This window comes from Malurus melanocephalus, unplaced genomic scaffold, assembly GCF_030028575.1.
Source record: "Malurus melanocephalus ecotype Western Australia unplaced genomic scaffold, MMel_1.1 scaffold_604, whole genome shotgun sequence".
Lineage (NCBI taxonomy): Eukaryota > Metazoa > Chordata > Aves > Passeriformes > Maluridae > Malurus > Malurus melanocephalus.
In genome coordinates this window covers 296,830-316,976 of record NW_026623836.1, presented here as the reverse complement: position 1 = coordinate 316,976, position 20,147 = coordinate 296,830, and the positions used below count along the sequence as shown (strand labels likewise).

The following is a 20,147-nucleotide window of genomic DNA, read 5'->3' as shown; positions in this document are numbered from 1 at the left end:
CTTTCAGCTTCTCGGAGCAGATCACCTGGGCCGCACTGAGGGGTGATTTAGGAAAGCAAATTAAGAAGTGGAAACGTGCAGGGGCACATGCAGAGTCCAAAAAAAATCTCTCCCTCCCCATGCTGGCACCCGTGACGTGTGGAGGGAACAGGGACCTCGGGGCGCAGCACCTGCGACAGCTTCATGCCACCTCCCTCCCCACCCCTTTCTGAGCCACCCAGGTGCCTGTCCCTGTGCCCACCACCCACCTTGCACSCATGCAGGAACCCATGGCATTGCTGCATGCCCCAGCAGCCCCCTTCCCCCAGCTCCAGGGTGATCGGGCAACATTCCCAGCAGGCAGCCCCTACCTGCCACCGGCTCTGCTCCGCAGACCTTGCACAGGGGCTGAGYGCCTTCCCCGAGCACGTGCTCGCCTTCAACAGGGGAAGCTGGAAGATGAGAACGTCAGGGGCAGGCGGGATTTGAGTCCTAGAAATTGCTTGGCTCAGTTCGTTCTGTACAAGGGTGGAGAATATCCCAGGGAGAGCTCAGCACATGCCTTTCCCCGCAGTTGGAAATTGGTTACCCTGTGCATTGGCAGGCCTGATTTTGTTGGGATTTTCTTTTTTTCCCCATTTTTTTTTCTTCATTAGCGCTCTTCACAGTGTTAAATGCGCTCCCAGCCAGGTCGRGGCTGTGTTAGCTGCAGCTGGCACATTAATTTCAGCCTAACGCACCTCGCAGCTCTGTGACTGAGAGTTCAGAAATCCTCAAACCKCTGCCTAAGAGGATTAAATGGTGAATGCGGGGCTGGCATTGTAAATTATAAAAGGTRACAGCAAAGTGCCGCTGCCCATGTCCCTCCCTAATGGCTGAATTAGGTCCCTGTCCTGCCACAACACATACTTAACCCGGGCTGCTGAAGTCAACAGCCCCAGACGCTCGGATAAGGTTACACCAGTGGTTCTGCTTCAGCTGGAGAGGGGACAAGTGGAGGCAGAGCCTGCCACAGGGGCTGTCGGGTGTAAGGGACAGAGCCCAGCCTGCACAGACAGTCCCAAGCAAGGAAACMACAGACAGATGGCAACAGGCTCAAAAATACTCCTGGAGGGAGCACCAGTGGTGTGCTTGTTGAGCAAACAGATCTTTTGCACCCACAAACTGGRTTTTCAGAGCATGAAAATCACATGTAAAAAATAATTGTTATATGTTCCAGAAAGGAATTCTATTTAAGRCTGAACTGGCATTCCTCCTTGGGCAACTCTCATTTATGGTGCTGTGGACCCAATGTCCTATAAACTATTTATATGAGAACAGGATGAGGCTGTGCAGGGGGGAAAAAAATCCCACATCTTCCCCCAAAAGCTCATGTTGGGGATATAATACTTTAGCTACAGAGAAGAGCAGGTTTGTGCACTCAGGCTGGAGTTTCTCAGATGACTGAGGCTCCAGATCATCACCCAGGACCAGAAGCAATGCTGAGGTGTTTGGGGTGGGGGAAGGAAAACAACCCCCACCCTGCTGGTGGCACCAGAAGGGATGGGCAGGGCTGCTGGGGGAGGCTATGGGTGGCCAATGACCGCAGTCAGTGAGGCTGCCCCTGTATTTGGGTAGCCTTGGACTTTGGCACCRTGGGGAGCAGTGCCAGCTGACGTTGGGCAAGGATAAAAATCCCAGCCCCATCTCCTCTGCCGCCCTGGGAACGTGAGGCTCTGCCATCCATCACCCCAGGTGTGCCAAGGGAGGGCTGCTCCCCACGCCAGCAATGGAGGACGTGGGCGATTTCAGGCTGGGGCAGAGGGCGAGTAAAGCCCTCCTGACGCGTTTGATGTTGCAACCTTGCCCTTATCTGTTGTGGAGTCCAGCCCCTCAGAGCTTCCTTCTAAATCTGGGCTGTGCTCATGTGTCAATCTCTTTTTTTCAAAACCTTCTGTTTTTTCCTAAACAGCCACTCAGCTCACCTGAGCTGCTCTTGTGAAGAGACAATGTGCCCTGGGAAAACCTGGGGAGCTGCAGCCCGGCTGAGCAGAGCTCCATCCTGCCAGACCTCTTGGGGTCTCCTTTTGGGGAGAAACTCTGTGGAATGGCCCTGTGCCCTCCCACAGTAACCATGTTCCTGCTCACAGCCTTGGTCCTTTTCTGGCAGAAGCCACTACAGTCTCAGATGAACACCCACGGAGCTGCCCCAGCCTAAGCTAACGGGCATCTGCTCAGCTGCCAACTGGAAAATATTGGGGCTTTTTWAAGTTTCAGCCTTTCCCTGAGGATTTTTGAGTTTTATGTGTGAGACAGCCGCCACTCCAGCTCATTCCTAGCCCCACCCCCCGTCCCATCTCTTGGGCTCAGCAGCATAAATCTTTATGGATCCRTGATCGGAGCTACTCCTGCCCGGGGTCTCCCATAACTCCTTCCCGCAGCTCTGCCTGGCACCACTGGGACAAGCAGATGTTTTGTGGCTSCCCCTTCCCCCTCCCCACATCAGTTTGGGTTTTGGCACGGTGAGCAGCCCATGTGGCCGGGCTGTGACCGAAGGAAGGTGAATGCACATCCCTGAGAGGCTGTGCCAGTAGCCCTGGACTGTCCCCCCGGGGCTCCCAGCGCCGGCCCCACAATAAACTGGGAGCTGTCCSTGTATCCATTGGCGCTGTCACAAGCCGGTGTCTGAGATGCAGAGCCCTGCTGCTGCTGGGAACAGCTTCGCATTCCTGATTTGACAGCGCCACCTCGTGAGGTGGCCCCGCTGCTGGGGACACTGTGGGACACTGCCCTGTCCCTGCGCTGCCTGTGTAGACMGCGGGTGCCCCCAGCTCTGTCCCCGCAGCATTACAAACAGTGGGATCAAATACCCACCTGGGGAGCAGATTCTTCCTCCTSACCGGGATACAGGTCACTGCTGCTGCGAGACGGGTTCCTTCTTTTGTCTCCTCCTCCTCTTCCAGATGCAGGGTCTCCAAGGCTGGGTCTCTGCCCCCGATCTGATGAAGCAAGACAGCTGATAAGAAATGTGAGGTTGGTCTGTTTGGGGCAGACACAGGGGGGATCTCCTGTGAATTTCCATCCCAAGCTGAGCAGATGCGCTGACAGTGACCACACCCAGTGCTGAGGTGCCCCCCGGAACCCGCTTTGAAGGCAGGAAGTTTGCCCAGGCAGGGTGAGGGGAAGAGTTTCATTTCACTGCCCAAGTGTGTCTGCAGGGCTGGGGATTTAAAAAGTGACATTTCAYAGAATGACAGAATCACAGGATGGGYGAGGTCAGAAGGGACCCCTGGACATCACTTGGTCCAATGCCACAGTTCAGGCAGGGTTCCCTGAGCACAGGATTGTGCCCAGATGGTTCTGGAATATCTCCACTGAGGGAGACTCCACAACTTCTCAGGACAACCTGAGCTCAGTCACCATCACAATAAAGTTTTTCCTCATGTTCAGGTGGAAATTCCTGTTCATTTCTGCTCATGCTATTGCTCAGCACCACCGACAAGAGCCTGGCTCCATCCTCTGGACATCGCCAATACAAACGTTRATCAGATCATCTCTCAGTATTTTCCTCTGCAGCCTAAGCAGGCCTGGAGGACAGTCAGGAGGGGAGGTGCTGAGAGCCCTGTGGTCCCCAAGAGCCCTGCAGCCCCCCAGGGGTCACCAGAACAAGTGTGTCACAATCAGGGTGGCACTTCGGAACACGGCAGTGGAACACAATGCCATCATGATGCCGGTGAGTTCCCCTTTGCTGGGGGCTGCAGCCCCTCCAAACACTGGTCCACCAAAAGGTGGACAAAGAGGGTAAAAAAAAAAAAAGAGCAGTATTAGGCTTTGAAATGTAGGTYCTCCCTGGAAGAGGACATTTCCAAGGGCATCCACCCTGCAGCAGGCTGATGCCAGCCCACCTTCGTGCATCTGCATCYTTCAGACATGAATAAAGCTTCATGGACAGTGGGAGGTGTTGGGCACTGGCACTTGTGTTGAGTTTTGGGTGGATAGGGTGGGTTATGCCCAGGGTCTGGCTAAAGCAGAGGAGCACAACTTGTGCCCTACAGCCACAGCACCTCCCTTCTCCTGCCCTAAGAATGCCACCCCATTTGTGCCCAGCCTTTATGAACCCCATACCTCTGCCATTTGGGAAGCTGCTGTTCAAACTTCCCARCTCCTGCACGTCCCTGAACATCGGTGCTTTCCAAACAGCCTGTGCCACCCATCCCAAAACATTTCACACTGTCCCAGGTCCAAATCCCAAATCCTCCTGCATGTGCACAGGACAAGCTTKTACCACATATCCCCTAAAGCTGATTGATCCCCAAAACCCATCMTTTGGTTCACATTGATGCCACACCTGACAACACAAAGCCCAGGTACCTTTCTCTTCTCCTGTAGCATCCATAGCCTCCACGGACATGGAACAGCTGCTGAGAGATGATGTTTTTGTTGACTTTTTCAACACCTTTCTGAACCTTCCCGTGAGTCCATTCTGCACCATAAAACCAGGGACTATTCTGAGCTCTGCTCAGGTGAACTTTCTGTGGCATTAGAGACCCCAGGAAAATTGGGAATATACCTCATTCAGGCTGGAAAATGAGGGGAACTGAAGATCTCAGCTTGGAGCTGGAGCTCTAAAAGGGAATTTGATGCTCTTCTGTGTAGTGGGAACTAACTAGAACAGCTGGGCTCTGGGCTCCCCTGCCACTCCCCATCTCTCTCAGCTCTCCCTTTCCATTTTGACTCAGGTTTTTGGCCAGACACCCTTTTACATCAGCGGCACGAGCCGATGGTACCTGTGGCCAGAGCTGCCGAGCTACCTGGTGAGAACGTAGTCCCTGTTAGGAGGGAGGAGGAGGAGGGAGGAAGGGCACAGGGGAGGGAAGGAGCTGGCTTCTCATTGCCAAGGCCCCTGTCTGGCTCTTCTGTTCGTGCAGCTGGGCGATCATTTCAAGCCCAGGCGTCATTTTGCTTTTAAGCCCTGAGCGGAGCACAGGCCATTTAAAGTCCTGCTGCAGTTTATGGGGTCTGTCTATAAACAGCGAGAGCTGGAGCGAAGGAAAGCATGTGCGGTGGCAGAGAAGGACACAGACATCAGCCCCTCGTCCTGTATTCCTCCTAAATTCAACAGGAGCAAAGCAATCCCTGTTGATCTCCGGGCTGGCTCAGCCCTCCCTACGCACGTCCCCGTCCTCCAGAGCCGCCAGCGCCGCTCGCAGCGCTCGGATCCCAAAGCAAAAGGGAACCCGCTCCTCTGGCAGCTCCCGAGAAGCTGCCATGCCGCCCTGCCGGGGCTCTGGGGAGGCGGGCAGGCTGCGAGGAGAGGCAGCCTCACAGGAAGCCTTGCAGGCAGCCGTGCAGCGCCGGGGCTCGCACGTTTGCAGGCAGAGCTTTTGGGACACAAACAAGGGCTGTAACTATAGTATCCCCCTTCTTCCTCAGCACCGGGGCGGCTTTCATCTCCATAAAGCAACAGGGCGCCTTCCCCCTCCCCCTCCTTCYCCTGTAGCAGGGACCCGTTACTCACCCCAATCCCCAGGCAGCAGCYGGCTCCTTGCTCCCGGCTAATCCTCTCCTCGGGCGCGGGGCTTGCAGGATCTCAGCCCCGAGGCTTTACTGGCTTGGTTGGAAAAGCACCGGCTCCCTCACTTCTGCAAATCCAGCCTGTTCCTCCACCTCGTCCTCTGCCAGAAGCTCCTGGGTTTCATTCGCTCGGGGGAAGCAGGTGAGTCATCGCGGCACGGAGGAAATCGGATCGGCTTCTCCTCCGCGCCTGGGCTTCCTCTCTCCGGGGCTGTCACTGCCTGGTGCCTGCCCAGTGGGTCGTGCCTCTRCTCAGGGTTAAGAAGGCGTTGCTCATCCCATTTTTAGGGATGCAGCAGATGCCAGGGTTTCCATGGGATGTGCAGGGATTTACTCCACCACCCCGTTAGTGCAGGCTCGCTAAGCACCTGCCTAGCAAGGTTTACCGTGGGGTCCAGGGGCGGAGCGGGGCTGGAGAGCATCCTGGGRCAGGGGAAGCYGAGGTGCTGATGTTTTGGGYTTGCTGCKGTGCAGGGAYGSCCTGGGAAGACGGCTGTGGTCTSTCTCACTGGCAACAGGTCTGGGTTATGCTCACTTTGCCTCTAAAATGAGCCACCTGAGTCCAGCCAGGTGCTTGGTCAGTCTGCATGTCAACTGCCACTGGAAAGAAAGCTGTGGCAGCAGGAATGCAGATTCTCATGTCAGAAAAATAAGTGATTCATCAAGGCTTTCCTGAGTATATTGGTGTTGCTTTTCTAGTGGGGTTGAAACTCAAGGCTGGGGGAAGTTGAGGTCAAATCCCAAACTGTGGCAAAAAAAAAAAAGATGGACATTTGCAAGGGTAGCTGGACAGGCTGTTCCTGACAGGAGCAGCTTATCCTTGCAAACACCATGTGTGCACCCCACAGCCTGTCTGAATCTCCCAGTTCAGGAGTTTCTGGTCWCCTGCCCCACAGCAGCTTCTGTCAGGGAGGTTGGAGGGGGCTGGAGAGCTTTCTTGGGATCCTGCAGGCAACCTCTGATGCCATCTGTGCTCTCTGACCCACAGCAGAGCTCCTGAACTGGCAGAGTGCTGACCAGTGGCTGCTGGAGAGGTGCATCAGCGGGAGCCACGGCATGCGGCACTTCTGTGCCTTCGTCCGAGGAACAGCAGGTGGGCATGGGATGCTCCACAGCCTCTTCCAGCCAGCCACAGGCCACCTGCCTGGCAGGACAGTGGCACAGGGCTTGGGGCATGGGTAAGATCCCAGAGAAATCTTTGGAAGGTGAGCCAGCAGCAGAGCTGGGAGGGAGATGCACAACCCTGGCTCTTCTCTGCTCTGTTCCCTCAGTTCATCCAGGTGATCTTTCCTTCTGCTTCATCCGTCCTCGGGGCTTTCAGGGACTCCTTCCAACTCCCATCCCTTGTCTGATCCATAGGGGAAGAACTGATTGACTTCTGGCTCCTCACTGAAAGGCTGCTGGGCCTGGACGAGTCTGATGTGAATCAGAGGGAGCTGTTCTTGTCCCTGGTGCGCAGGCTGAGAGCCACTCACCTGCGTGAAGGCTCCAGCGTSGTCACCCTCTGCACCACCATTGTCGGTGAGAAATGCGGGAGCTGGGGATGAGCACTGCCCTTCCAGGGAGGGGTTCTCTCCTGGATGCTCCCAGGAGGGTGGGATACCATCACCTTCACGGAGTCATCTCCCTGTCAAAATTCTCTGCATCCACTTCAGGATCGCTGCCGAAAGCCAAGCACATCCAGTCCATCAGCACCAGGAGGGAGATCCTAAGCAAGATGCARGAGCAGGCCCTTCTTACAATTCAGCATTACTGGCTCCCAAAATTCTTCGTGCACTGCAAGATGGGAATGGAGGAAGAGGAGTCATGCCAGGCATTGCTCCAGGAATATCAGGAATATTTATCACAGGCCAGCAGGCAGGAGACCCCAGAGCTTTCGGAGCCCCTCCCCACGATGCACATCAGAAGGAGCCAAGGCATGTCAGAGCCTTACCGCAGCCTGAAGGCCAAAGCAGAGATCTGGACTCTGGTCAAGGAGGGGAGAGACACTCAGGAATTGAAGACTTTTCAGATGAAATCGGAGGGGCAGCCAGGGCCAGCTGAGAGCACAGATGCTTTGGGATCAAATCCCCAGCAGTCAGAGCATCCTGCAAATACCGCCTTTGGAGGCAAAGGAGGAGTAACCTTTCCTGGCAGACCTAGATCTGGTGCAGAGCAGCATCTAGAAAATCTCTGTAAGGAGAAAATCCTCTCTGACCTGCCTCCCTCTGCATCCCGTGCCCGGCCACCATCTCTGAAAAAGCCAGTCAAGACCTTGGATTTCCTTCCCTGGGTGCTCAGTGCCGAGGCCTGTGCAGGACGGCCCTTCAGAGAGTTCCTGCAGCGCCAGAACCTGTCCATGGAGACTCATCTCCTGGACCTGTGGCACGACCTGGAGGAGTTTCTGCCCGTGGTGCTGGACTCCAGCAGAGAAAACAACTTCTTCTTGCGCCATTTGATTGGGGAGCAGATCTGCAAGACYTACCTGATGGAGGGCAACGTTGAGAAACTTCCTCTGCAGACCAGCACTCTCACGAGTTTGTGGAACCGGCTGATATTTGGAGAATTCTCCCCCTCGATATTCAGAGCCCAGAAGGAGATTTGCAAGGTACACAGCAGTCAGGCTGGGAGGTACAGCTGGCATTGGTACCCCTGAAGTGRTGTGAGGGCTGTGGGAATGTTTGGAAACGAGGCATTTGGAAAATTAAGAGGAAAAGAGATTGGGAAGGGAAAAACTTGCACTGGACCAAGATGCCCCAGACCAGCAGAGAGGAGCATCCTTCCTGGTTTGCAGAGCAGGGGTGGGCAGGCACTGAATGACCCTGGTGCCCTGGCTGTTGGAGGCACATTCCAAGGGCCAGGAATGACAGGGCAGTGGCCATCCTTTGGTTCCAGCACAACCCCAGTCAAACACATTTAGAGCCCCAGCCCTTCTGGGCAGTCCCAGCTGGATGTGCAGGCATGTCCTGGGCGTGCCAGCAAGGTATAACACACCCTGTGACACTGGGGACAATCCCTCTTTGCTCCTTCTCAGGTGCTCTGCTCCTCCTACGAGGAATTTCTGGCTGATGATGACACGACCTTCCTCCAGTTTATGGTAAGGGGGATGCACAGGGGCATCYTCAGGGGGTGTCCAGGCACCTGTGGAGATGTGAAAAGCTGGAGAGAGAGGGAGGAGAAGCCCAGCATTAGTGGTCCAGCACCCCACGATGTCCCCAGCCATGCTGCCACAAAGTGACACAGCAGATCCTCCTGCTCCAGCTGCCTGGAGCAATCATCCTTAACTCTTCCAGCATCCCATTAAGGCRGCAGCACTGCAGGCACACCCTTCAAGAGCTCCCCTGAGACAGGCTGTGACCAGGCCTAAAAGCAGGGAGAGACAGAACTGCAATCTTTCAGGGCAGGCAGGGGTGAGAGAAGCACTTCTGGGAATTGATCTCCCCCCGGCTTTTTTCCTTGCCCACGCTGTTAATGTGTAATTATTGCTGCTGTTAATGTGACTCATGTGCATGACACACATGGGGTGACCCTGTCCCAGCACCAGTGCCTGGCCAGCACCAGGGGGRAGAGGCCATGCAGCCTTTTAGCCTGTGACTCAACCACCATCAAGTTTTCCACATTTGTTTTTCCACCAAAAAGGATGATATAAGGAATCAGAGTCACACAAGCACTCTTCCCAGACTGTAATTCTTCCTGGCRTCAGAAATCCCATAATAGCTACCCCAAATTCCAGCCTTACACCCAGAGACCTCCTTGCAGGCACAACCCCCCAAGCATCCACCTGCTTTGGTACCTGCACAACTTAGGTAGATTACTTTCCTCACCACAGATGGTATTCTTCTAACCAACTGCTTTCCCCAAAACAAAATGTGAAATCAGCAGCTGATCCTGGAAATGTTATGGACGGGCTGTCAGGGCTTGGTATCCTCAAAGACCTGGCTCTCAGACTCTCAGCCAGAGAGAGCTGAGCAGTTTGGAAAAGTCAGCTGGCAGCTCCTGACCCTGACTCATTAGCTGCTCCTGGCTGGAAGTTAATTAGCTGCCCAGGTTTTTAAGCATCRCTTGTCGAGGAAATCTCCCCTGCGAGGCCAGAGCTGGTCTGGGASTGCAATTAGCACTTGAGCAGGCTCAGGGGCCGTGCTCTCTGCAGGCACCGTTCCCTGAGCCAAACTCCTCCCGGCCCCTGCTTTGGTGTCAGGGGAACTGCTGGGGGCTTAGCAGGGCTATTTTTGGTGCCTGCTCTCAGATCTCAGCCYGAAACCGGCCACCCTGCCCCTGCTGCTCGGCAAACTGGCTGCGGGGAGAGGCAAAACCTGCACCAGGGTTTCGGGGGGCATGAGGGGGGCATTGCCAAGGCAGCAGCTGGAGCCAGATGCAGGGACAGCAGCCAACAAAACAGCACATGAGACTACCAGGCTGTTGGGGACACCTTCAGGGTTGTTTTCAGCCCTCCTGGGGGGATGTTGAGCTCTTGAGGAAAGCTGCAAGGTCACGTTTAGCCTAGCTGTGGCTGCCTGTCCCCAGCACATCCCAGCTTTCAGCAGATGAACGAGTAGGTGTAAGGCCTGTGCTGAGCTTTGTACTCACAAAGATTCCTTCTAGATTGCCTGAAGCTCAAGCAGAGATCTAAACTGGGCACGTTTGTAGTCTGAGGTGCAGTAAAACACTAGGGCATAGTGCTGGAGGTGGGGAGGGTGCTCTGTGCCATCAGCCCACCCTTTTGTCACCACAGGCTCCGGAGAGTGACGTCGCTGTCCCCGAGGTGCCAGGCTATGCTGTGGGCAGAGGGGAATATTTCCACCTGTCCCAGAGGATGAACCAGGCCTTGGAGCTGAACGAGGCCTTGAAGCTGAACGAGGCCTTGAAGCTGAATGAGGCCTTGAAGCTGAACCAGGCCTTGRAGCTGAAYGAGGCCTTGAAGCTGAACGAGGCCTTGAATCTGACCCAAGCCTTAAAGCCGACTGAGGCCATGAAACCAACCGAGGCCATGAAGCYGACCCAGGCCTTGAAACCAACCGAGGCCATGAAGCTGAACGAGGCCTTGAATCTGACCCAAGCCTTAAAGCCGACTGAGGCCATGAAACCAACCGAGGCCATGAAGCTGACCCAGGCCTTGAAACCAACCGAGGCCATGAAGCTGAACGAGGCCTTGAATCTGACCCAAGCCTTAAAGCCGACTGAGGCCATGAAACCAACCGAGGCCATGAAGCCGACCCAGGCCTTGAAACCAACCGAGGCCATGAAGCTGAACGAGGCCTTGAAGCTGAACGAGGCTTTGGAGCTGAACAAGGCCTTGAAGCTGAACGAGGCTTTGAAGCTGAACCAAGCCTTGAAGCCGACCGAGGCTGTGAAGCTGACCCAGGCCTTGAATCAGAACCAGGCCTTGGAGCTGAACGAGGCCTTGAATCTAAACGAGGCCTTGAATCTGACCCAGGCCATGAAGGCGACCGAGGCATTGAAGCCGACCGACGCCGTGAAGCTGACCCAGGCTGTGAAGCTGACTGAGGCACTGAAGCCAACCGAGGCTGTGAAGCTGACTGAGGCAATGAAGATGACCCAGGCTGTGAAGCTGACTGAGGCATTGAAGCCAACCGAGGCTGTGAAGCTGACTGAGGCAATGAAGCTGACCCAGGCTGTGAAGCTGACTGAGGCATTGAAGCCAACCGAGGCTGTGAAGCTGACTGAGGCAATGAAGCTGACCCAGGCTGTGAAGGCGACCGAGGCTGTGAAGCTGACCCAGGCTGTGAAGCTGACTGAGGCCATGAAGCCGACCGAGGCCGTGAAGCTGAACGAGGCCTTGAATCTAAACCAAGCCTTGAATCTGAACCAAGCCTTGAAGCTGACCCAGGCTGTGAAACCGACCGAGGCCGTGAAGCCGACCGAGGCTGTGAAGCCAACTGAGGCATTGAAACCGACCGAGGCCATGAAGCCGACCCAGGCAGTGAAGCCGACCCAGGCTGTGAAACCGACTGAGGCCATAAAGCCGACCCAGTCTGCGAAGCTGACTGAGGCCATGAAGCCGACCCAGGCTGTGAAACCAGCTGAGGCCATGAAGCCGACTGAGGCCATGAAGCCGACCCAGGCCGTGAAGCCGACCGAGGCCGTGAAGCCGACCGAGGCCGTGAAGCCGACCGAGGCCGTGAAGCCGACCGAGGCCATGAAGCCGACCGTGGCCATGAAGCCGACCGAGGCCATGAAGCCGACCGAGGCCGTGAAGCCGACCGAGGCCATGAAGCCGACCCAGGCTGTGAAGCCGACCGAGGCCTTGAAGCCGACCCAGGCTGCAAAGCCGACCCAGGCTGCAAAGCCGACCGAGGCCATGAAGCCGATCGAGGCCATGAAGCCCACCCAGGCTGCGAAGCTGAACCAAGCCTTGAAGCTGAACCAGGCCTTGAAGCTGAACCAAGCCTTGAAGCTGAACCAGGCCTTGCATGGCACGAGGAGCTTGGAGAAGATCTCCTCCAAGCACTGGCAGTCGCTGGGTTCTCGGGATCTCCAGAAAGGGGGCTCCATCCAGGCAGAGATGGAGCTGCTCTTGGACAGCTCCGGTAAGAGCAGGCTCTCAATTCCCGCTGTGGCTCGTGTGACTGAAGCCACTAAAGCACATTTTATGCTCTGGCCATGACCAGTGACCCCAAACAGGTCATGGAAATAATGGAGTGGGTTGGGACAGGAGGTCTGGGAGCTTTCATTGTACTCAAAGCTTTGGCAGTGGCCTGAGGGCCAAATTTCCTCCTGCCAGCACCAGGGGTACCAAATGCTGCATCCCTGCGCTGGCCTGGGTCACCAGATCGAATGAAGGCTGCAGCAAAGTGACCAAAGCCCGAAGCCAGCAGTGGCTGCTGCCACCCAAATTCCACATCCTGGCCTTCTCCTGAGGATGCTGGGACAGGCCATGCTGGTGGTACTGGTGTAACCCCTCAGCTTTGTCCTCTCACTTGATCTTCTGAGAATGACACCAAGTTTCTGGACACTTGTAGCACCCCTTAGGTAGCTTGTGGATCCTCATTTGTACCCCAGAAATGCAGAGTCAGGGGTAGATCATGGAACAGGACACACAAGGGGACAGGGAAGGTAACAATCAAAACCCAGCCCRCAGAGCCAGTGCTGAAAGGCTGTCATAGCCAAAGGTCATGGATGTGGAACCTGTCCCCTGTCCTCTCTCTGATGCAGAATTCGAGAGGATGATGGAAGATGAGCTGCCTTTGGAGCCTCCAAGCAAGGAAGAGGAGCTTCTGCAGCTCATGAGTACAGCACTTGGTGAGTCCAGCCTGGGCAGCAAGAGGCAGGGTGGGCTCCCAACCATCAAGCCTTGTGTATGCTCCAGTCACTGGGCGAGCAGGGGTTTTCTCTGCTGGTATCCCATCTGCTGGTGGAACATCTCCAGAAGGAGAGAAAGGCCTATCCACCCCTGAAAGGCTCTGTTTTGGGGCATTAATCCAGCCTGGGAGGGTGGGAGTGAGGGATTTCTCTGAAGCAGATGCTGAGGAGGTCACACCATGAGAGGTGAGGAGCTCCCACAGTACCCAATGTCTCCTGAGCCAGAGTCACCACACAGACACCGGCTGGAGGCTGCAGGGCCCAGCTATGAGCAGGCTCTGGCTGTCACCTGAGGAAGAGGCCAGCCCTGTTGTGTCCCCACAGAAGTTGCATCTGAGAGGATTGGTAGAGAGGAGGCTGCTGCTGCTGCGAAGAAAAAGGCCAGACAACGCAGGTGTGGCACCTTGCACATGGGGCTTTGCTGCTTCCACACTTTCCAGTTTCTCCCAGTGCTCCCCCATAGTGCCACTGCTCCCTCTTTGGTCATTTGGCCCTCTCAGATGTAGGCATAGGTGGCCTATAGGCCTAAACTGCAGAATTACCTGGGAAAGGAGAATAATAACACACATACCACATTCTCCTCCCATTCAGATTTACTCCTCACATCTTATGCACGTCTCGTGCACTCCATCCTCAATCGATGCCTGGAATGCCACCTGAGCAAAGCTCAGATTCCCAGAAAAATCACTTAAAATCACACTGTAGCCATACTTAAATCTCTGTACTCATGTCTCACCTCCTGGGAATGACTCCTTGAAGCTCCACACTGGGATATAAAGCAAATGGGAGCACAATGGCAAATGATTTCTTAAGCCCAGTCATGCAAATACACCATTCCCAACATCCACCCCAGCCCAAGGGGCCAGGCAGCAACTGCTAAAAATGTATTTTTTTTATGAGCCACCAGCCAGTGCATTGAAATTCCATCCAAACCCTCACCCCGAAACGACCAAATCGCTTCTGGGCCTGCAGTGCTGGGCTGGAGGAGGAAACACTGCAGATAAGCAGGACAGACTCYCCCAAGGCTGCCACGTGCAAGAAGAGAGCCCAGGGGAGGAGATCCAGTGCCCTGCACCATTACCCAACCTCCTCCAGGAACAGAAGTCCAGTGGGATCCCAAGCCCGGGGCTATCCCTACCAGCTGCTCCCCACCTCAGCCACTCTTCCATCAAACCTCCTTATGCATCTGTGGCTGCCCTTGATGCTCTCTGCTCTCCCATCTGGCAGGGGTTATGAGGATGGTCAAGAGGATGAGGAAGAGCGGTACCAGCAGAAGAAGAAGAAGAAGGAGAAGCAGATACAGAAACAGAAGGAAAAAGAGAAGCAGAAGAAGAAGGGAAAGCAGGAGGASGAGGAGGAGGAGGCGGATTTGCCGCCCTGGTGCAGAAAGCCCAAGTCTAGGCGTCGTTATTATGTGCAGGAAGGGACAGAGAAGATGGTAAGGAAAGACCCTGGCTGCTGGCAGGCTGAGGATGTTTGCCAGGCAAGAAAGAGAGGAGATGCTGTGGTGTCACGACAGGGACAAGTGGTATCACCTAAATGGGGTGAGGGGGTCAGACTTTGAGAGCTGCAAAAAGGCAGCAGGAAAAAGCTCCCTCCTACAGGTTCTGCAGTCCTGCTCCATGCAGGCTTCACCACATCAGCTCAGGACCAGCCAAGGGATTCCCACCATCACCTGTGGCCACCAGGGAAACTGAGAAATACCGGAAAGCAAATGGATGGGTCACAAATCCCACTGCTCCAGCTCCCAGTGGTGGGTCCAAACAGGAGGGCTCCATCTGGGATCAGTGGTGATGCCATTCATGCTGTGTCTCCACAGGAGTGGGCCTGGGATGCCATCCGAGAGCTCGTCAGGAGCTTCTGCAAGTTCCAGAGGGAGATGGCAAATCTCAGTCGCCGGGCGGAATTTGAGCACTTTCTCTATCAGGAGCGGAGAAACGAGAGGGAAAGTAGGTCCAGGGTCCTGCCAGCCCTTCTCCTCCCTCTCCAGGACACACCTGGGTTTAGGTAGAAAAGTTATCTCCCACCTCTATGACTCAGTGCCCCATTATGCTCTTGCATTTCCCTCAAACAATTTTGTATATGCAAGTTTGCATCCCTGCCACAAAGAAAGAAAAAAAACCAACCAAGCCAGGAAATACTAAATGGAGCTAAGGTGAGACAGGCCAGAAAAATAAACAAAAGGAAATTGTTTTCTGGGCAACAGGGAGCTGACCTAAACAGAAAGTTTACATTCAGGTTTGAGAGAAGGCTGGAAAAGCAGTCAGAAAAACAATCTACTAAACACACAGGAACCCCATCTAGATCAAGAAAGTTTTGTTTGTGGGGGAAAAACCAGATTTTTACCTTTCCTCCTGAYTGATCATCTGCTTGAGGGCCATGTCAGAGCCAGGGCAACAGCYAGACAGACCAGCAGGCTTTAGGAATAGGCCCTTCCCTATGGAAACAGTGAACATAAACACTCCGTGGGTGCAAAGAGGAGGAGGGATGGAAGAGATTACTGAGCTAGAGGGAAGGAGCAGTCCACTGAGGTTGAAAGACTCTCAGAAAATTGCATGCAGGTAAAGGAAGCACAGGTGAGGTGAAGCAGCAAACCCTGTGCTGGGGAGCAGCACACATCATCTCTCTCTTTCCTGTCTCAGACCTGCCCACCAGTGAAAAGAAGAGCGGAAGCCYCGCAAAAACCTCCCGCTCGGGCAAGGGCAAAGCCCGGCCGGAAAAGGTGAAGCTGATAAAGCGCCGYGTTTTGGACAAACAGATTGTCATCAATTTTCTCGTCAATGATCTCCGCTTTTACCTGGAGATGGACGGGTAAGTGGCCTTTCCACCAGGTGCTCAGAATCCCAGAATAGTTTGGGTTGGAAGGAACCTTAAAGCTCATCTCATCCCAACTCCCTTCCATGGGCAGGGACACCTTCCACTGGACCAGGCTGCTCAGGGCTCCATCCAGCTTGGCCTTGGCACCAGCCTCCCTTGGCTCTGGCCCAAACCCATCTCTGATGAAGACCTCCAAAGACTCCATTTCAACCTGCATTCACCCCCTGGCTCAGGGTTCCTGTTTGAAATCCTCTTGGTTTGGCAGTCCGAGCAATCCAACACCTTGCCCACACATTTCTGGATATCCCAGTTGTGGTGGCATTTCTCCCTTTGTCCATGTTCACAACAAACCTGCAAGAGCAATCCATGTCCAGTGCACACAGCCCAGCAGCCAACACCCCCACAACAGGCAAATCCCCATCTTTCAGTCCCCAAAAAGGGGGAACATCACCTGCCCCAGGTGAATCCTGTGACCATGAGAGTGGCAGAAGAGGGAAGTGGTTTTTYCTACCCCCTGTGTCACTGTTCCACACCTCGTGGATTGCTTTTCCTGGCCARGCAAATACTAAATTAAGAACATGACTGTCTGACCTAGCAGTTACCAGCACTTGTCTCAGAGCAAGACCCTATGTGCCTTTGCAGGTTTTCCAAGTTGGCTGACACTGTGCAAGCTGTGGCACCCCGCTTCAAACGGTCAGAAAAGCACTTTGGCTTTCTCAAAAAGAAACTAAATGTCATCAGYGGACTCTTCCTGAACTCTGACCTCCCCCCAAAGCTGCGGGTGAGACTCTAGGACCCGCCCAGGAAGATGGAGGCGGCTGCCTGCTCATTGCTCAAGGCCATTGCAGCACAGCTGGGAGCAGTGGTGGGGAAAGAGGAACCAGGCAGGGGTCTGGATCTGCTATGAGGCTTTGGGGCATGCCCTGGAGCTTGGGACTTCCCCATGGGCTGTGAGGGGTGGGAAACAATCCCCCACCAGGCCCTGATAAACTGARAACAARCATGTGGATGAGGAYRGAAGAGATGGGGATGATCCATCACYTGCTGGAGAAGTGCCRGGGCTGAAGCACCAAGATGGTGCTGCACATTCCCAATCCAGTATTTTCATTCTCCAGAGGGCAACATCGCTGTCATCCCCTCCCCACTGCAGCCACCCCATCCCCTTCCAGTAGCTCTGCCATCTCCCCTTTGGAGGGCACAATGTCTTCTGCAGGAATCCAGGTGGGATCCTGCCCTTGGGACMGGCAGCCAGGATGTAACTTGGGTCTCTTCTTAGGGACTGCTGAGGTGGGGTCAGGGAGAGGAACCTGGCCCCACCAGGACTGCTGCAAAATACTTCGGTCTCTTCTGTGCCCAGGTCAACATCTCAGAGAGAGAGAGGGATTTAATCTGGCGTTTRTCTTCCAAGAAGGGGATGACCCGGGCCATTTACCAGAGTGCCAAGGTCACCCTCTTCCCCATCCTGATGTACTTCTGGAGGAGGTACCTGTCTGTCCCTTCTCTGCCAAGGTGGAGGAGGCTCTGTGGATGCCAGCCTTTATCTGCAGCCACTTGTTCCTCTGACACACTGAAAACAGATGAGACACTCCCCAGGAGCTCAGCTGGAGTTGTCTCCTTGGAGCTTTGCTGTCCCTGGTGTTTCTCCTGCAGGTTCTGCATCTGGAAGGTGATGAGGACCTTTCGGGCCTACAGGGAAGACACGACCTTTGAGATCCCTGAGGAYGGGAGCTTTGAGATCCTTAATGAGGACAGGAGCTTTGAGCTTGTCAGGGGGGACAGCAGCTCTCGGGGCCGCAAGGAGGGCAAGAGCCCCCAGCTCCAAAAGGATGATAAGAGCCCCCGGCTCCAAAAGGATGATAAGAGCCCCCAGCTCCAAAAGGATGATAAGAGCCCCCGGCTCCAAAAGGATGATAAGAGCCCCCGGCTCCAAAAGGATGWTAAGAGCCCCCGGTTCCAAAAGGAGGACAAGAGACCCTGGCTCCAAAAGGAGGACAAGAGTCCCCAGCCCCAAAAGGAGGATAGGAGCTCTCAGATCCCCAAGAGTGGCAGGAGCTCCCAGGGCCAGACRCAGGTCAAGGTTCCAGCCTCTCCAGCTCCTGCAAAAACCTCCTCCAAAGCACCCARCATCCCCAAGAAGCTGGTGGCCATCACCTCTGCTACGCGTTTTGCTCCAGGTTTGTTCTTCCAGTGCCTGGATGGGTTTGGTGTTCTGCTGGCCTTCCCTTAAAATACCCCCTCCTCCACACAGCTTTGAGAGTGTATATGGTGCAGGAAAAATGGGATGGAAAAATTTTTTCCTGTCGAAATCAGGCAAAACTCTCCAGTGGGATTTTAGAAATTTTCTTTGGTGAATAGGAAAGTGAGYACAGAGACTTCACAAGCAAAGAGCTGTTGCATAATTCCTATTTATTTCGATAGCCAAGTTAAAAATACTCAAGCACACCCCCTGAAACAGAAATAAAACCCCCAATCTTTTGGGTTGCAAGTCAAATGGGAGCAGGAAAAGAGCCACTGTGCAGCCAAACACGAGGCACAGTGGCATTCCATGGAGGRTGCTTTGAATATCTGGCACGGGGARTAAGCTCCATCAAGATTTTAGGTGACATCTCCAGGGAAAGAAATGTTTTTTCTTCCTCATTCACTTGTTTGGTTTCGATATGCTGAATAACTCTAAACTAAAAAMCACAAAGTGGTGCTCAGCGCTGTCAGTCTGCCTGACAACCCGCTCCTTGGCTGAATATTCATCTGGAAATTGTCTAATTGATTTTCGATTAAAGGGGAAACCAAAATAGGCACATACTAATCGTGCTTTGATGGATGAGTGGGCGTCAGCAAGCTGCTGTTCTGCTCCCTGTCATTTGTCACTGTCAAGTTCTGGTTAAAAAGCAGCAGAGTTCGAGGATCTGGATCCCTCCAGGCAGGTGCTTGAGTTTCTGCTCCACAGCAGGGCTGGGGTGAAAGATCCCAGGGGCTCCAGGGGTGCCAAGCCATGTCTGTAACTCAAACCATTTCACTCTTTGGGTATTCCCATGGACAACATCCAGTGTTCACCTTGGGTCTCCACCTTGTTACAGAGCCTCACTGCACTCCCTTCTCAAATGTAGGTGTTTTAATGCAAAAGTCACCGAAAAAAAAAAACAGAAAAACCTCATGTATCACACATGTATTCCATCCAGGGATGAGCCAGAAGCCTCGTGTCACACAGGAGCTACTGGCTGTGTTATCCAGACAAGGACAGGGTCTTCAGGGAGCTCAGGGAGAAACATTCAAACTAACATTTAATCCGATTCAGTTTAGACATAAGGAAGTCGTTTTTTACACTAGAGGGTGGTAAAACACTGGCACAGGTTGCCCAGAGCAGCTGTRAATCCCTTGAAACATTCAGGATCAGGTTGGACAGARCAACCTGGGCTGCTGGCAGGTGTCCCTGCTTATGGCTGGGGGCTGGGCTAGATGGCCTTGACAGGACCTTTCCCACACAAATTATTGCGTGATTAAATCACTGCAAACTGTTGCAAGGTTTGGGATGGTCCCAAGCAGTAACTCCAGCCACAGAGAGAGACTGCACTGGGAGCTGCTCCGAGCACGTAGAATAGGGTGAGATCTCTCCAGCAGGGACATTAACCCCACAGGGACTGTCCCTGGGGCAAAAGTCCCCAAGCCACCACTCCTTGCTGCATCTCACAGGGATGAGTGACAGGAGCCAGACAGAAAAAAAACCCTCAGCCTGCCTGGCATGTGGGGACAAGATGTGTGACCCAAAAAAGCTGCTCTGTTTGTGCTGAGGTCCACACCCACTCCTGAGACAYTTCTCTGCACCTCATGCTTTCACCAATTACCTTTCTCGAAGGGACTTGCTTTTCTGACTTTAGATAAAAACCGGCGGGGGAAAAGAATTTGTTTGTTGCCTTTTAAAAAGCACCGAAATTGCTGGAGAAAACACGTGTAATTCCAGAGAAAACCTCCTGGTTTTGAGGGCGGTGCAGATGCGGTGTGAGCAGGGCTGGGGGGTGGCAGGCAGGGAGGGACCCCTGTGCCATCAGCCGGCTTCAGTGTGGCACTGTCACCGCCTGGGAGCCTGGACACACTGCCCGACCCAGRGTGGCACATGTCACCCCCACCCTGCAGCCCCCAAAACCTTCGTGCAATCAGGGACAGCTGGGGAACTCAAGTCCTTGCTCAGCCACCTTTCCTGGTGCTCCAAGTGATTTGAGGGGACACCACTGCTGTTCTCAKCTGCCATCAGAGCGCTCCATCTTTTATCCCTCCCCAGGTAAGAAGCCTGTCCTGGTCTTCAAGCTGTCAGAAGGCCTCGAGCTGCTGCTGCCGCGGCCCCCGAAGAAAGAAGAGGATCAAGAAGGTGAGGCAGCGCTGAAAGGGGCCCTCCTGCTCCTGAGGGGAGCTCCGGCAGCTGGGATGGGAGCTGGGATTTCGGGCTCCCTGCAGCAGCCCACGGTGGGAAGTTTGTGCTGTTGTTTTCCTCAGATTTAGATCCGAGC

At 54.4% G+C, this 20,147-nt stretch overlaps 1 protein-coding gene across 1 annotated transcript; it reads left to right on the top strand.

Moving 5' to 3' along the window:
* Positions 1 to 1,747: 1,747 nt before the first annotated feature.
* Positions 1,748 to 20,147, top strand: RGSL1 (regulator of G protein signaling like 1). Its single transcript, XM_057383031.1, has 20 exons — positions 1,748 to 1,787; positions 4,348 to 4,430; positions 4,698 to 4,772; positions 5,545 to 5,674; positions 6,521 to 6,625; positions 6,892 to 7,053; positions 7,188 to 8,119; positions 8,546 to 8,608; positions 10,244 to 10,351; positions 11,936 to 12,059; positions 12,685 to 12,771; positions 13,156 to 13,225; positions 14,059 to 14,269; positions 14,651 to 14,838; positions 15,379 to 15,392; positions 15,474 to 15,642; positions 16,291 to 16,429; positions 17,006 to 17,130; positions 17,299 to 17,822; positions 19,922 to 20,147. The coding sequence occupies exons 1-20, from the start codon at positions 1,748 to 1,750 to the stop codon at positions 20,137 to 20,139; spliced, it is 3,567 nt and encodes a 1,188-aa protein (XP_057239014.1). The 3' UTR covers positions 20,140 to 20,147.